The following is a 13261-nucleotide window of genomic DNA, read 5'->3' as shown; positions in this document are numbered from 1 at the left end:
GGGGGAGACATGGCTGCAGGAGCAGGATTGTGCATGGGCAATGATATAGTCATCTCACAGCTGATTGGATGAACGCAGCTGGCTCTAAGGTTTTGGTGGTATATAAGGCCAGACAAGGTTCAGCACTGGTAGAAGCCTGAGCTACGCCACATGTCAACCACACTTTCCATCAGTAGTGGAAGAAGAAGGGTTAGGATTTTGATTGGACAGCTTCGTTCCTATGATATTTTATTACACTGAATTTTTACTTTGCACATATTTGTGAATGGGAAGGGGTGAGGGACTGGTTCTAGGATGTGGGAATGACTGAGCCCATGATAATTATATTGCCGCAACTTTTTGTATGTGAATTATTATAATTAGGTGTGAATGTGAATGCTAATGTCTGTAAAATTGCTTATTCAGATGTTTTGTTTTGAATATGTATTGTTTTACCTACCTGCCCAGGGACCATTTGAGGGAAATAGCAATTGTGCTACAACCTGGTGCAATGCATCTCTCCTTTTTTTAAATAAAATGTTAACGTTTAATTTTACACTGTCCCTGTATAAATACAATTATATTACATTATGTAAGTATTATCAGCAAGATCTGCTTACAGTATCAAAAATACTCATTCTGCAGAAAATTGGCCAGTGTGTTAATGTTATATATGAAACAGAAAAAAGTGTTTTTTTAATCCATGTAATTAGACATTAGTCTATTAAGTAGAGTATTTGAGGAAATATACTTAGTTACATTCCATCACTGCTTTCCATATTAGGCCCAGATTGAAGTTTTTTACAATGGTGGATTTCACACACACACTACACAATTACATTACACAAACATTTATTCATATTTCATTATACAGCATACACTTACACATTCGTATTTTTCTTAACTTTAGTGCACAGCTTGGCTAGAATCTGTATAAGAATGCATTAAAAATGAAGTCCAAAACTACAGGACGTGTCACAGCAGTAAAAGTACAGGTGTAAATAGTATATTTAACGTGGATTAATGTAAAAATGTGTTATTAGAAATGCTGTAACGGCTCTGTACACATACATACACACACACACACACACACACACACACACACACACACACACACACACACACACACACACACAACTTCACTATTTACTACATAATTACATTTGTAGTGTTTGTGTAAATTATCAAATGAAGTGTCTTTTTGCCGTGTAACGGTATTCTTTATACAACCATGTCGTATACTCTCCACTAGGGGGCGACACGGTACACCACCGGAAATATCCGGCTAAGGAATTCCTATCAAAGTTTTGTAGTTCCTGGGTTGTTGACCTGTCAGCATTGTAGTACAAGCTGTCACTGCTGATAATCTGCCTTTCCTTCTGGTAGTTGAACTTTTCAGTCAGCAACACAGCGAGCTCCGGGAGGGGGTCGGACTCACAGGGTTGTTCGCAATTACCGTTGTTTGCTAGTGTCAGCTAACCAGCGAGCTAACTGCTAAAGTTAGCCATACAGCTTTACAGCTAGCTTGTTAGCTAGAATTAGACGGTAGCTAGCAGCGTTAGCTAGCTATCTAGTCTGCTGGCGTTACGAGGCTAGGAAGCCACTCACTGCTGCAAAGCAGCATTCCGGACAAAAGAATAAACCGTAAGTAAGCAGAAACTGAAATAAACTGTCAAGCGTTAGCTAACATTGATATCTGGGGTAGGTAGCATGTTGATATTAAGGATTTTCGCCCAAGGCGAAAGCTTCCTGTAAACCAGGATTTGACAAGTGAGCTGCACAACCAGAGTCACCAATACAACAAGCGTACTAACTTCTGGCATTAGTGCAAGAATGTGTATGCGTGTGTGTCAGGTTAACGTCTGACATGTCTGCGTGACGTTTTTTAAGTGACATATTAAAGAAATATATTCTCAAAGTGTGCTCCGGGGACCATAGAAAAGCCAGGAGTGCATTCTGCAAACCTGTGTACGTGACATCCATGAATACTGGTAGCTACTCTAAATATATATTCTATTATTTTTAGATGCATTGTTTTACTTAAGCATGGTTGCAGGGGCTATCTTTGACCTCTGGTACAAAACATCTAGTTAAACAAGACTTGGCACTGTCCTTTGTTACTTTCTTATAATAGCAGCCTATTTCAGTTATGAAGGCATGTGCTGTTGATGTGAATCTCCTCTTTCAGTGTGTGAGAGCCTTGCAGGGCTTCTCACTGTCAGGGCTCAGCTGTTGCCAAAGCTGTTGCAGAGGCTTGCTTCTGCAAGAGCCCAGTGTTGGATCAGGTAGCCGTCACCACCAGGCTCCTGCTGTCCCCCATTGTACTGAGTCACACTTTAACTTGAACAGTAACAGCATCAACAGTCCAGCCATGAGTTGTTGAGATGTAATAGCAAGCTAAAGAAGTGACAAGGCTAGACATAAATCCATTCTGCAGTGGCTTCATTTTGGGTGGCGTGTTGGAATGTGTGGAATGGGGCAGAGTCTTAACCCGTAACACAGGAGCCCTTGTAATAGGACATCAGCAGTAGTTTTCTGTTGTTCCACTAAATCTAGACAGACAGGGTGGATGTCATATCATCATTGTGGACGGGATCTTTAAATGTGTTTGAAATTCTGTTTAGAGAACTTAATGTGGTGTTAAAATGTCCAAAGAGAGTAGCGTTATAGACTCTTTTCAGACACTGGTCATTGACCTTATGACTCTAGCACAGCAACTTTTTTGATAATTGATTAATCATGACATCGGTTTTTAAGCCCAAATCACTAACATTTGATGGTTCCAGCTTCTACAATGTGAGAAGTTAATGCCTTTCTTTGTTTTCTAAATTACTTAATAGACTATTGTCAAGATGTTGACCTTGGGCTATGTTTTATTGTTATTGTTTTCAGGCCTACTTATAATAACTGATCTGTTAAAATCCTATATATAACTTTTTACTAATATTTTTTTAAGTTTAGTTTTGGATATACTTGTTAGTATTGGTTCGAAGTAGCACCAAACAGACCAGTGTGAGCAGACACTGGAAGTCTTCCAGCTGGCTGTTATGCACAGAATGTAGTCAGCTGAAATCGTACCACATTTAATATAAACTTTCCCCCACTTGTGGTGGACTGCTGACTCTGGCGAATCAGGGCTGGATCTCCTGATGCCTCATGAATCTTAGTCACTGTTTATTTTTGGGAAATAACAGCAGGCTGGGCCTGGTTAGTAAGGTGGGCTTATTTTCATCTCAGTTGGCCTTCAAATATGTCTCAGTGAAATCTTTTTATCCGATGCTTCCTGTTGGTTTGAGCCGAGGCACATGCTGTGTTCCACCCCTGTTACTGTGTCATAGTTAACTCGGAATATGTCACCTGTCATAACCTCACTGCTGTCTACGTTTACAGTACTGTATGCTATACAGTATCATTACCATAAACATGTAACATACTGTTCAAAACGTGGGCACATTATACAGAGTATTACTGAGTATCTGCATCCCTTTTTCAATCATACTAGAACATGACAAAGCAGTGTAATAGTGTAAGTGAAGCATGGCGTCGTTAATGACATTTGTTTTGGCCTTTGACCCAGATGGAGGCCCAGAGCTCCAGCGGGCTGCTGATGTCCAGAAAGAGGAGAAGAGAGGGCTCCAATCGGGAGACCGAGGAGGGAGAGAAGCTTGGGAAAATCCCCAGATGTACTGTGGTGAGTCAGCTGGTCATCGAGCCGTGTGTGTCTCTCCAGCAGTTTCTACAGGCTGGAGAGACACTCTGGTAGTTTATAAATGCATGAATGTGCGTGATTTACAGTTAGAAGGATGAAAAGGGAGAACTTAATGTCCAGCCGTAATCACCATAATCATACAAGACATTTTTCTTTTTACTTATTTTCTCTACAGAGTTATCTACTGTGTCATGTGTCAGACTTTATGTTGGCTGATGAGAAGTTAGCTTTAAAAAGATGTCATCAGCTGTGTCGCCACAACAGCAACATCCTTGATTGCATCGTTTCAGGAAGGAATATTACAAAATGAGAGCGTGATAATATCAACTTTATCCAACCAGTGGATTAAGGCGTATTCAGTATGATGTCCAGCTATAATGTGTGTGTGAATTTTTCACTTTTGTCGGCATGGGTCTTTCAGGGATTGAAGCACCCGGCACCTTTTGCAGATGAGCTGGTGCCAGCTGATGATAAACCCTATGTAAGAGTCAGCATGGAGGAGGCTAAGAGGGGAACACATCGTGAGTCTCACTCTTTCAATCCATCATTTGACATATCTTTCTGTGACAATATCATAGTCGGATTGATGCCTCCTGGTCTTATGAAACCTCTCAACTTTTTACCTGCAGACTGTGCTGTCTTGAGTACAGTCATACTGTACATGTGAACAAAAGCACATTTGAGCTCCCCTCTGTACATAATGATTACATCTCTTTATGTCTTGTCTCTTTTTGTTCAGCTAACAGACCGGTGCGGGTGTATGCAGATGGCATTTTTGACGTTTTCCACTCAGGTCACGCCAGGGCACTCATGCAGGCTAAATGCCTCTTCCCAAATACACACCTCATCGTAGGAGGTAAGTCTGTGTCTGTGAATGTCTGTGTCCATATAGGCTTCCACAGCAGGAGACCTCTCATGCGCTGCTTCTTTTGTAAGTGGGAGACTAAAATGAAATAGAAAGACAATCAAAACAGTACAAGATTGAAGTCACACAACTGGGAAAAGTTACATAACTAATAGTTAATAGTGTGAGATAAGGAAACCTAACTGGGATATTGTGAGATATTACTGGATGTTCTATAGTTGCAGTAAACTGCTTCAGCTTCCATAATTACTGCTCCCCCTGGTGGATAGATAGACCATAGCACCTGGTACCCACACGGTGCTCAGGGGCCCGCGTTCACTACGTCACAGCGGGGGATCTTATTCCAGCGTCCCCTGTGTCCCCAGCACGGAGACACAGGGAAATTCTAGGTGGATTCATCTGTGGGTCTACTTTCTACATCTTATGAGTGTCGTCCACCACCTGCTTCTTGTGACTGTTTGTATTCTGTTTTATGTATCTCTTATAAAAATTGGAAGGAAAAACAGAGCTTTTAATTTTTGGGGCATTTGTAGGCCTTTACTGACAGGACAGCTGAAGACATAAAAGGGGAGAGACAAACCCAGGCCCGCTGCGTAGAGGGGCAAACCTCCACACAAGGGCGCCCGCTCCACCCACTGAGCTATCTGGGCACAGAGCTCTTTTTCATTGCAAACAGTAAAAATAGTAAGCTGAAGTAACAATAGATCAGAGTGCTATCCCTCTCACAGTCATGTAATCACATGTTTTGTGTCAACCAGCTGTAACTTCATTCTTCACTTTTTTTAGAATTGATAATTGCTTTTTATGCACTTGAAACAATAATTTCAGTTTTCTTTCTTTTAACCATTCAAAGTGTGCAGTGATGACTTGACCCACAAATACAAGGGCTTCACGGTGATGAATGAGGACGAGCGATACGATGCCATCAGTCACTGTCGCTACGTGGACGAAGTGGTGCGAAACGCTCCCTGGACGCTATCACCCGAGTTCCTCACAAAGCATCGCGTGAGTGGAAAGAGTTAAAAGACAGCCAACATATTCAGCTGTCTGTTTATTCATTGAAATCTTCAGTCTGAGAGACCAACACCTGTTGAGCAAATAAAATGTTAAAAGAAGGAGTTGGCAGGCCACCATCCCCTGGTCCTCTGGGACCTTTCCCCTGCCTCCCTTTGTGTAGTTTTAGTTTTTTGTACGATTTGTAGATGTGAATCTACTGTGTGTTGATGTGTGTTGGAATGACCTCCCCAGATTGACTTTGTGGCCCACGACGACATCCCATACTCCTCAGCGGGCAGTGATGACGTGTACAAGCACATCAAGGAAGCTGGTGAGTGGCGAAGGAACCAAGAGTGGTAGGGGGCCGCTCCAGGATCCAGGATACACTTCAGTAGATGTAGACGTGCAAACTGCTGGTATTATTCGGGTTTTAGAGGCTTTCTTTGGACGTGTGTACAGCGCATTCTGAATGTGCGTCTCAGTCAAGGTTTTTACAGCAGTTTGTGACAGTTTACGGCCTCTTGCCCGTTTACGGCTTACAGTCAGCTCTGCGTTGCTATGGTTGCGGCACACAAACCGACCAGCCGGCAGATTGCAGGGCTATGGTAAGAAAACAGTCTGTGGCCAGGGTGAGGGGGGTCTTTGATGATGCCCTTTGCTTTTGCCAGACATCTTTTCTGGACCAGGTCCTCAGTGGTCGACAGAGTAGTCCGCTCAGCGTCCTCACCACGGCTACTTTTAAACTTTTATGAAAGACTTGGATATCAACAGGTTTTAGATGTTGATGCCGACCTTTTCAAGAAACTGGTTGAAGGAGTCTGCCACCAGTGCAAATATAACCTATTTTGCTCGGCTGCATGTAAACGGGAAGGATATTGGAATATTCACTTTCATTAGCCATGTAAACACCTTAGTCAGAATATTGTCTTTTTTTGGGCAAGAAACGGAATATTAAGTTTGTGTAAATGTAGTCAATCATATAAGGTAAGGGCTAACTATTCATACATCTCTATCCTCCCCCTCTGCCCTCCACAGGTATGTTCGCTCCCACCCAGCGGACCGAGGGCATCTCCACCTCTGACATCATCACACGCATAGTCCGTGACTACGACGTGTACGTCAGACGCAACCTGCAGAGAGGATACACAGCCAAGGAACTCAACGTCAGCTTCATCAATGTACGAAACCTAGCTTAGGATTACCAGTCGTCTGTTACGCACCTCCTCTCCTTTTCTAACCCGTTGGTTGTCCCCGCTCCTTATCAGGAGAAGAAGTACCACCTGCAGGAGCGCGTGGACAAGGTGAAGAGAAAGGTACGGGACGTGGAGGAGAAGAGCAAAGAGTTCGTCCAGAAGGTGGAGGAGAAGAGCATCGACCTGATCCAGAAATGGGAGGAGAAGTCCAGGGAGTTCATTGGCAACTTCCTGCAGATGTTCGGCCCTGAGGGCGCTCTGGTGAGGACGTCTTTGATCTGGCAGCATGACCGTTTAACTGTTGAATTTATTTTTCTTTTCATCCAAGTACCACCTGACCAGCACAGAAAAAAACCTTTCTATCTAAAGAAGCACAATACAGCGCTAGCCATCAGCGTCTAAACAACACTGTTGTAACTTTAAAAAACAACAACACTAATTTCTGCGTTTTACATGTTTAGAATCACTAAATCCATTCACTAATTTTAGTCTGTTGTTATTTTAGGAATTGTGCTTGACAGGAAAAAATATCTAACATACTCCATGCAGTATCCCAAAGTCAAAGTACCCTAGAGCAGTGGTTCCCAAACTTTTTCAGCTCCAGACCCAAAAGAGAGATTTGGTGTCTCCCCGGGACCCAAATTTACAAAAATACACCATGAATCATGGTAACATCTACATTTTTAAACTGTGGACAAAAGACGGAACAAACCATGAATTTAAATGTATATGAAGTATATTTATTCAATTATAAAAGTAAACGAAAACAGAAAAGGTGTCTATTCTCCTTTCTGTGTCTCACCCCTTTTCTCAATTCACTTATCCCCTCCTAGGATAAGAGAGAGAGAGAGCGAGAGAACCCCCCCCCCCCCCCCCCCACAGCATCTGAGCTGAACAGACCAGTGGAGCTCATTCACATCAGATTGATGTGCATTTTACTGCCAATTGGCGACCCAATAAAACGGGTCTGCGACCCATTTTGGGTCCCGACCCTAAGTTTGGGAAACATTGCCCTACAGGTATGCGTACCCCCCCTTTGAGAAACACTGATCTATTGGGGGTTTTCCATCAGGGGTGCCTGCTGGACTCGACTCGGCCATGGTGCCCGTCCTCCTTTCTCCATCGCAGATTAGTACCGCCTCATGTGTGAGGCGAGCCGTGGCTGGTTGTCATAGCGACTGCCGTGACCTAACGCGACACACACACAGAACGTGGAAGGTGTGTTTCATTCTCGGCGTGTTGCCACAGCCAGAAGACAAATTAGTTTATAATGAACCTGGAGGATAAACCCCCTCCGTCTGCCGCTGGCCCCGTCTCCGACCAATCAGCAGCCTGCAGGTTTTCACATCGCCTTCAAGGGTCAGCTCGCTTGGAACCTCGACTGAGGTGGTACTAAAAAAGTACCTGTTAGCAGGTACCAGGGACTTTTTTTGTAACGGAAAACCCAAAAAGTAGAGTAGAGGCGAGTTGAGTAGATGCCATGCAGTGGAAAAACGCCGTAAGACACACGCCACTCGGAAAACATTTCACTTAGTGACAGACATGTAAGAACCTCCCAAAGCACACGTATTTTGGAGGGTTTTCAGACCGTTTTTATCAATTTTTGAGTGGTCAGATATGATTAAATATTGGACTTGATCTGTGTTATGAATGGTATCAACCCGAATGCTGCTGCAACAACTGATGAGGCATTATAGAGCATCATATACTTCAGTCATAATGTTCCAAAAATTGAATAGGTGCTGAAAACACGTGTATTACACATTTCTGACTAGAAGAGCTTGTCACAGTGCTGCATCTAGATTATTCTTCAGGTTCCCAGCTTTCAGATGACGTATTATATGACTATGTTGAATCTACTGTTGGCCTGCTATCTCCCCTTAAAGCTCCCCTGTCCCTTATTGGCCTATTGAGTGTTTGAGACCACGCTCTGATCCGTGTGTCAAATATGAAGCCACAGCCAGCAGATGCTGAGCATAAAGACGTACAGAACAGCTAGCCTGGCTTATGTAATGTTGCTAAATTTCAAAAGACAATGCCACACTTATTCAAATGTCATCACCAACCAAATAGGCCTTTGCCCTCTGGCGGTGTGAAGCAGCAGCAGCGAGGTTTTTAATGTTTACCTCGGCCCGTGTTCATGTCGCCTGCTTGCATTAAGCTGATTTATTAACAGATGATCCCTTTATGTTGTCTCACTTCTACAGAAGCACATGCTGAAGGAAGGGAGGGGCCGCATGCTGCAGGCCATCAGCCCAAGGCAGAGCCCCAACAGCAGCCCCACCCGCGAGGAGCGCTCCCCCTCACCCACCTTCCGTCTCCCCTTCTTCACCAAGACCTCCCCGCCTCCGTCACCGCCGCCCCACCCCAGCGGAGCCCGCGGATACCTCATCAGCGAGGACGACGACGAGGACGACGAGGACGAAAGCTAGAGTCCGTTAGAATCGGTCGGCGGGCCGCAGTCAGCGCTACCAGTTAGCTCAGCTGTCGAGTAACGTGGTTTTCATCCAGCTCCTGCTTCCACTTTTTGTTGTTGTTTACGATCTTACTTTTTTTTTCTTCTTTTCAGCCCTTGAGAGTCCTGTAAACAGCCGGTTTCTTCACAGCTCTGGTTTTTAGGAAATGTTTATCCTCTTTGTTTGACTTTGGTCAGTAAAAGTCACCACTAGTCTCATTTATCTGTCACTTTTGATGTTGAGTTTATTAGTCACTCACTGTCGCTTGGGAATATTTTTTCCATCTGTGACGTTATTCTTAAGTTTAGCGTTGTAGTGAGGTCGGGATTTGTTGTTTCTGTCATGGCTTTAGCGGGAGGGCTCGCAGCTTTTTGGGCCCTTGCTGGAACAGCACATCTAGTCTGGTGTGGGAGAGGTGAGCTGAGACCTCATGGAGACACTGTTGAGTGTCTCCAGGGACGGTTTTTCTTTTTTAGAGCAGGTCAGAGAACTGGACATTTAAATGATCTGCTCATGCGGGGCAGTTCATATTTTGCGCATACTAACAAAAAACAACCTGACTTTTTAAATAACAGGGAAACTCCAGATCACGTCAAATGAGACATCAAAGACAAAAAAAGCTGAAACCTGTGTCGAATGTGACATATGTCAACTAAACAGCAGCTCCTCCCCCCCGAGTTTGTCTGCCTGATTTGGGGCTATGCGTGTCTGTGCATGTGATGTTTGTGCTTCTTTTAGCAGTCTGTTGACAGATCTGGGTTCAGCTCTGACTGTAGTAATACATTTACTTTTTAAAATGTTTTTGTCTGATGATGAGAATCAGTCTTTGGAAGACTACTATCAAACTGGACACCATGTTTTGTGGCGTCAAAAGAAAGTCTTGCAAGGATGACCCGTGTTGATGTAGAAATACTTATTTTTGTAGATTTTATCTCTTTCTTTGTGTACAGGTTATGATCTTATTCAGTTTAGAAGTGCTTTGACAGTTTGAGCGGTGGATCAACATGAGCAAGACTCAAGAGTTTTTCTTCTTCATTTGTAATTCAGATCCTGCATCTCCTGGGCCTGTAGGGAAGTCATCGGTTTTCATCTGATACATGTAATGACAATAGAAAGAATTTAGTTTCCGTATTTCTAAGAAGACCTGAGCACTGTCTAAATGCCCTACTTATCATAAGAAATTATATTTTTTGGTTAGTTGGAGTCATAAGCACACTTTAATGAATAAGGCCTCCTCATTACCAGCACACAGACATGGTAAAATATATTAGGCTATCCCGAACATTTAGGTTTAGGCTTTGTTTTCCACATCTTGCACCAATCTGCAGGACTTCCGCTTAAGGAAACTTAGTGTGTTCACACATCCTGCATCAGTTAAAGATGTGTTTTAGCAGACTGGACTGCACTGTGTCACGTAGTGGTGTGAGGGCTTCTGATTTATGTAACAATGAAACTCCAGATCAACATTTATGTAGCTACCTCCTTCCCTCAACTGATTGTTTCCTGAGATGAGCACAAAATATGAGCATTATTATTTCCTTTCTGAACAGTCATTGTTGCAACACTGAAGCGATGTAACTGCGTCAAATATTAGAGATTTTCCGGCCTCTGTGTGTGTCATGCATCTCCAGTGAGTAAAGCATGTGTTTTGTCTCCTATATAACTGAAAAATGAAACATCACAGGTGATCTGTAGATGTAATGCAATACTGTTGATGACTAATAGAAATGTTGACAGATGTCAGATTGATCTGTTCTAGGTTTGGTTTCCCAAAAAGTACTCGTGGTTTTTTGCTACAGCAGCAAAGACTGCATCCATGCTTGTAGGCACAAATCAGATTAAAAAAAAAAAAAAAAATCTTTAGTATTTTTAAAGTGCAAAATCAGTTTAATTTGCTGAGCAAATCCAGCTGTGATTTTGATGCTAAGCTACTTTTGGGAACCCTCGCCACGATTCTTGTGGAATCTGTTTCTTTTAAATTGGTGAGAACTTCTCAGTCAGATCACGTCCACAGGTTCAAGGTGGCAAAGACTCGAGTGGCAACCCGACAACAGCCACTAGCTGCAAATGTTAACAGCGTTTTAATCGTGTGTTATTTTACTGTTTGGCATTCTTTGTGTTCATTGTCCTAGATGCAGAGGAAGGGCAAGACGAGAGAAATGTATTAAACATGTTGGCCAAAGCACTTCACCTTGACCAATTATTGTCTCCTGTGGTTTAATGCAACTGTTTTGGGTTTTCCTGGAGTGCGATGGTGTTTTTTTGCCTCCAACATCACCTTCCAGGCAGCTAACCCTGACCTTAAACCTAAAGATAACTTGCAGCGCTACCTGGTCGTTGGGGGCAAAATACACCAAACACCTTTCCTGGGTTGAGTATTCATTCCTTCAGTCAATTTAAACCTGGATAGTCTGTAGGTTTGGCTTAGCACCCAAGTCAGCTTTGTTTCCTTTCAAAATGTGAAAAATATTAAGAGAGCCAATATATTTGACAAATGGATGGACAGGATTCTGGCCACACAGGAAATCCATTGATATACACCCCGCCCCTGAATCTTAAAACATTGAGGAAATGGTGGATACAATAGAGTAAAGACAACTGAAAATGAGTCTAAAAAAAAAAAAGAGAGGGCAGGTGGGGGTGGTTACATAGTCAGATTTTATTGGACAGAACGGTCACCAGGGCTACAAACATGAAGAAGCAGACAGTGACGAGACAAACACCAGGGGGAGACCTCACCTCACTGCACACACTCCCAGTGCCACATTTCCCCCAAAGCATCTTTGAAACACAAGTGTGACAAAGATGTTGGTGCTTTGGGAACAGGACATTTGGGCCACAAACTAGATTAATGGGATGATGTCAGACCTAAAAGAACTGTAGTATGCTTTAACTTTACTTACTGAATGCCGGTAAAACTATTAGTGGAAACAGCTTGGTCACTATCAACTCCTCTTTACCAACTAGCCATTAGAGACTTTGAATGGCGACTTTCGATCCAAATTATCCTTCCCAAAAAAGCACCGATCAAATAGCAATCAGTCCACAATACAGAACAGACGATGCATCTCGATTTAAAGGGCAGACTCTACGGAGACACAAGTTCATACACAAGAACTATATCAGGATTCATTTAAACCACAACAACTACAAATTATCTTACCAGGGATTACCTCTAGGACTTGTGGGACTTCTAATGGAGAGTAGATAGTGGAATAATAACACTGAATAAACACAAGAGAGCACCCCTAAAAGACTCCAAAGGCGCCTCCAGACCTCTCCCCCTGGTCCACGTCTGCATCACTTGTGTTTTTCCTTTTGGACACCAGTTGGTTTACAGGTTTACTCATCACTACGAGATATATATTTATGATACAATGGTTCACATTTTGCATATATCTGTGCATTATATCATATTCATTTTTTTTTAAATGATGTAAATTCAATCTCCAACACAGGGTGGGGTGTATGAGAGAAGCTGTAAGGACTGAGGGATAGAGAGACAACATAGGAAGGGGGCAGAAGAAAAAACAGGAAATATGGGAGGAAAGTGGTCGGTTCGCTGCCGGGAGCGAGTTAAACTTTAGCAGCGCGTTTCGTAGATGCCCGAGCGGCCGATGTACCGCACCCATTTGATGACGTCGTGGTCACTGTAGTTGAGCTTGGACTCAAACACCTTCAAGTAGCGCACCTTCAGACCAGAGGGAGCAAAAGGAACCTGCGGAGTCGAGAAGAGGAGGGTTGAGACATGTTGGGGCAGGCTGGGAGCTGTAGGCCACACAAGTCACCGATTCTTACAGTGGGTGTGAAAACCAAGCGAGCTCTGAGCAGGAAGTAAGTGTGTGTGAGTGTTTGTGTGTGTGAGAGAGAGATAGTAAGCAAGTTATTTGCATGACTGATACTGGGATCACATCCATAGTCCATTTGTGTGGTTGCCAACTTTGCTTAATGCAAAGCTGAGCAGAACTTTGTGCAAACTTAATATCTCATATTTAAGCGGGCAGTAAAAGCCTATTGGCAAACATTGTCGCAACTCAATTCAGTTTCAGATTCAACAAACTTT

General features: G+C 43.1%; 3 protein-coding genes and 1 long non-coding RNA gene across 6 annotated transcripts in view; 1 reads left to right on the top strand and 3 right to left on the bottom strand.

Moving 5' to 3' along the window:
- Nucleotides 1–1230, bottom strand: part of LOC116698844 (extensin) — a 6397-nt gene extending 5167 nt beyond the window's left edge. The window contains exon 1 of the mRNA XM_032531055.1: nt 1141–1230. The gene's annotated coding sequence lies outside the window, so the exon portion shown is untranslated. The remainder of the gene's footprint in view (nt 1–1140) is intronic.
- Nucleotides 1231–1297: 67 nt separating this feature from the next.
- Nucleotides 1298–11383, top strand: pcyt1aa (phosphate cytidylyltransferase 1A, choline a). Its single transcript, XM_032531054.1, has 9 exons — nt 1298–1623; nt 3557–3670; nt 4110–4209; nt 4428–4544; nt 5407–5558; nt 5802–5880; nt 6585–6727; nt 6815–7003; nt 8950–11383. Exons 2-9 carry the CDS (start codon nt 3557–3559, stop codon nt 9172–9174), a joined length of 1119 nt encoding a protein of 372 aa, XP_032386945.1. The 5' UTR covers nt 1298–1623; the 3' UTR covers nt 9175–11383.
- Nucleotides 11138–11700, bottom strand: LOC116698849 (uncharacterized). Its single transcript, XR_004334316.1, has 2 exons — nt 11560–11700; nt 11138–11383 (listed from the first exon to the last, which is right to left on the bottom strand). It is a non-coding gene; the product is annotated as an uncharacterized LOC116698849 (long non-coding RNA).
- A 133-nt stretch (nt 11701–11833) lies between these two features.
- Nucleotides 11834–13261, bottom strand: part of LOC116698842 (AP-2 complex subunit mu-A) — a 14613-nt gene continuing 13185 nt past the window's right edge. For all 3 annotated transcript variants that reach the window (XM_032531052.1, XM_032531051.1, XM_032531053.1), the window contains one exon: nt 11834–12916. In XM_032531052.1, coding sequence (XP_032386943.1) covers nt 12782–12916 — 135 coding nt within the window. In that variant the 3' untranslated portion in view covers nt 11834–12781. The remainder of the gene's footprint in view (nt 12917–13261) is intronic.

Source organism: Etheostoma spectabile, chromosome 12, assembly GCF_008692095.1.
Source record: "Etheostoma spectabile isolate EspeVRDwgs_2016 chromosome 12, UIUC_Espe_1.0, whole genome shotgun sequence".
Classification (NCBI taxonomy): domain Eukaryota; kingdom Metazoa; phylum Chordata; class Actinopteri; order Perciformes; family Percidae; genus Etheostoma; species Etheostoma spectabile.
The sequence above is the reverse complement of the archived record's forward strand: the minus strand, read 5'-3'. Positions and strand labels throughout refer to the sequence as shown.

Bases quoted from the DNA above. Each gene is read 5' to 3' on its own strand.
- pcyt1aa (XM_032531054.1), top strand. From the start codon at position 3,557: ATGGAGGCCCAGAGCTCCAGCGGGCTGCTGATGTCCAGAAAGAGGAGA. The intron at 5,559-5,801 runs GTGAGTGGAAAG...TGACCTCCCCAG, and splicing joins AGTTCCTCACAAAGCATCGC to ATTGACTTTGTGGCCCACGA. The intron at 7,004-8,949 runs GTGAGGACGTCT...TCACTTCTACAG, and splicing joins TCGGCCCTGAGGGCGCTCTG to AAGCACATGCTGAAGGAAGG.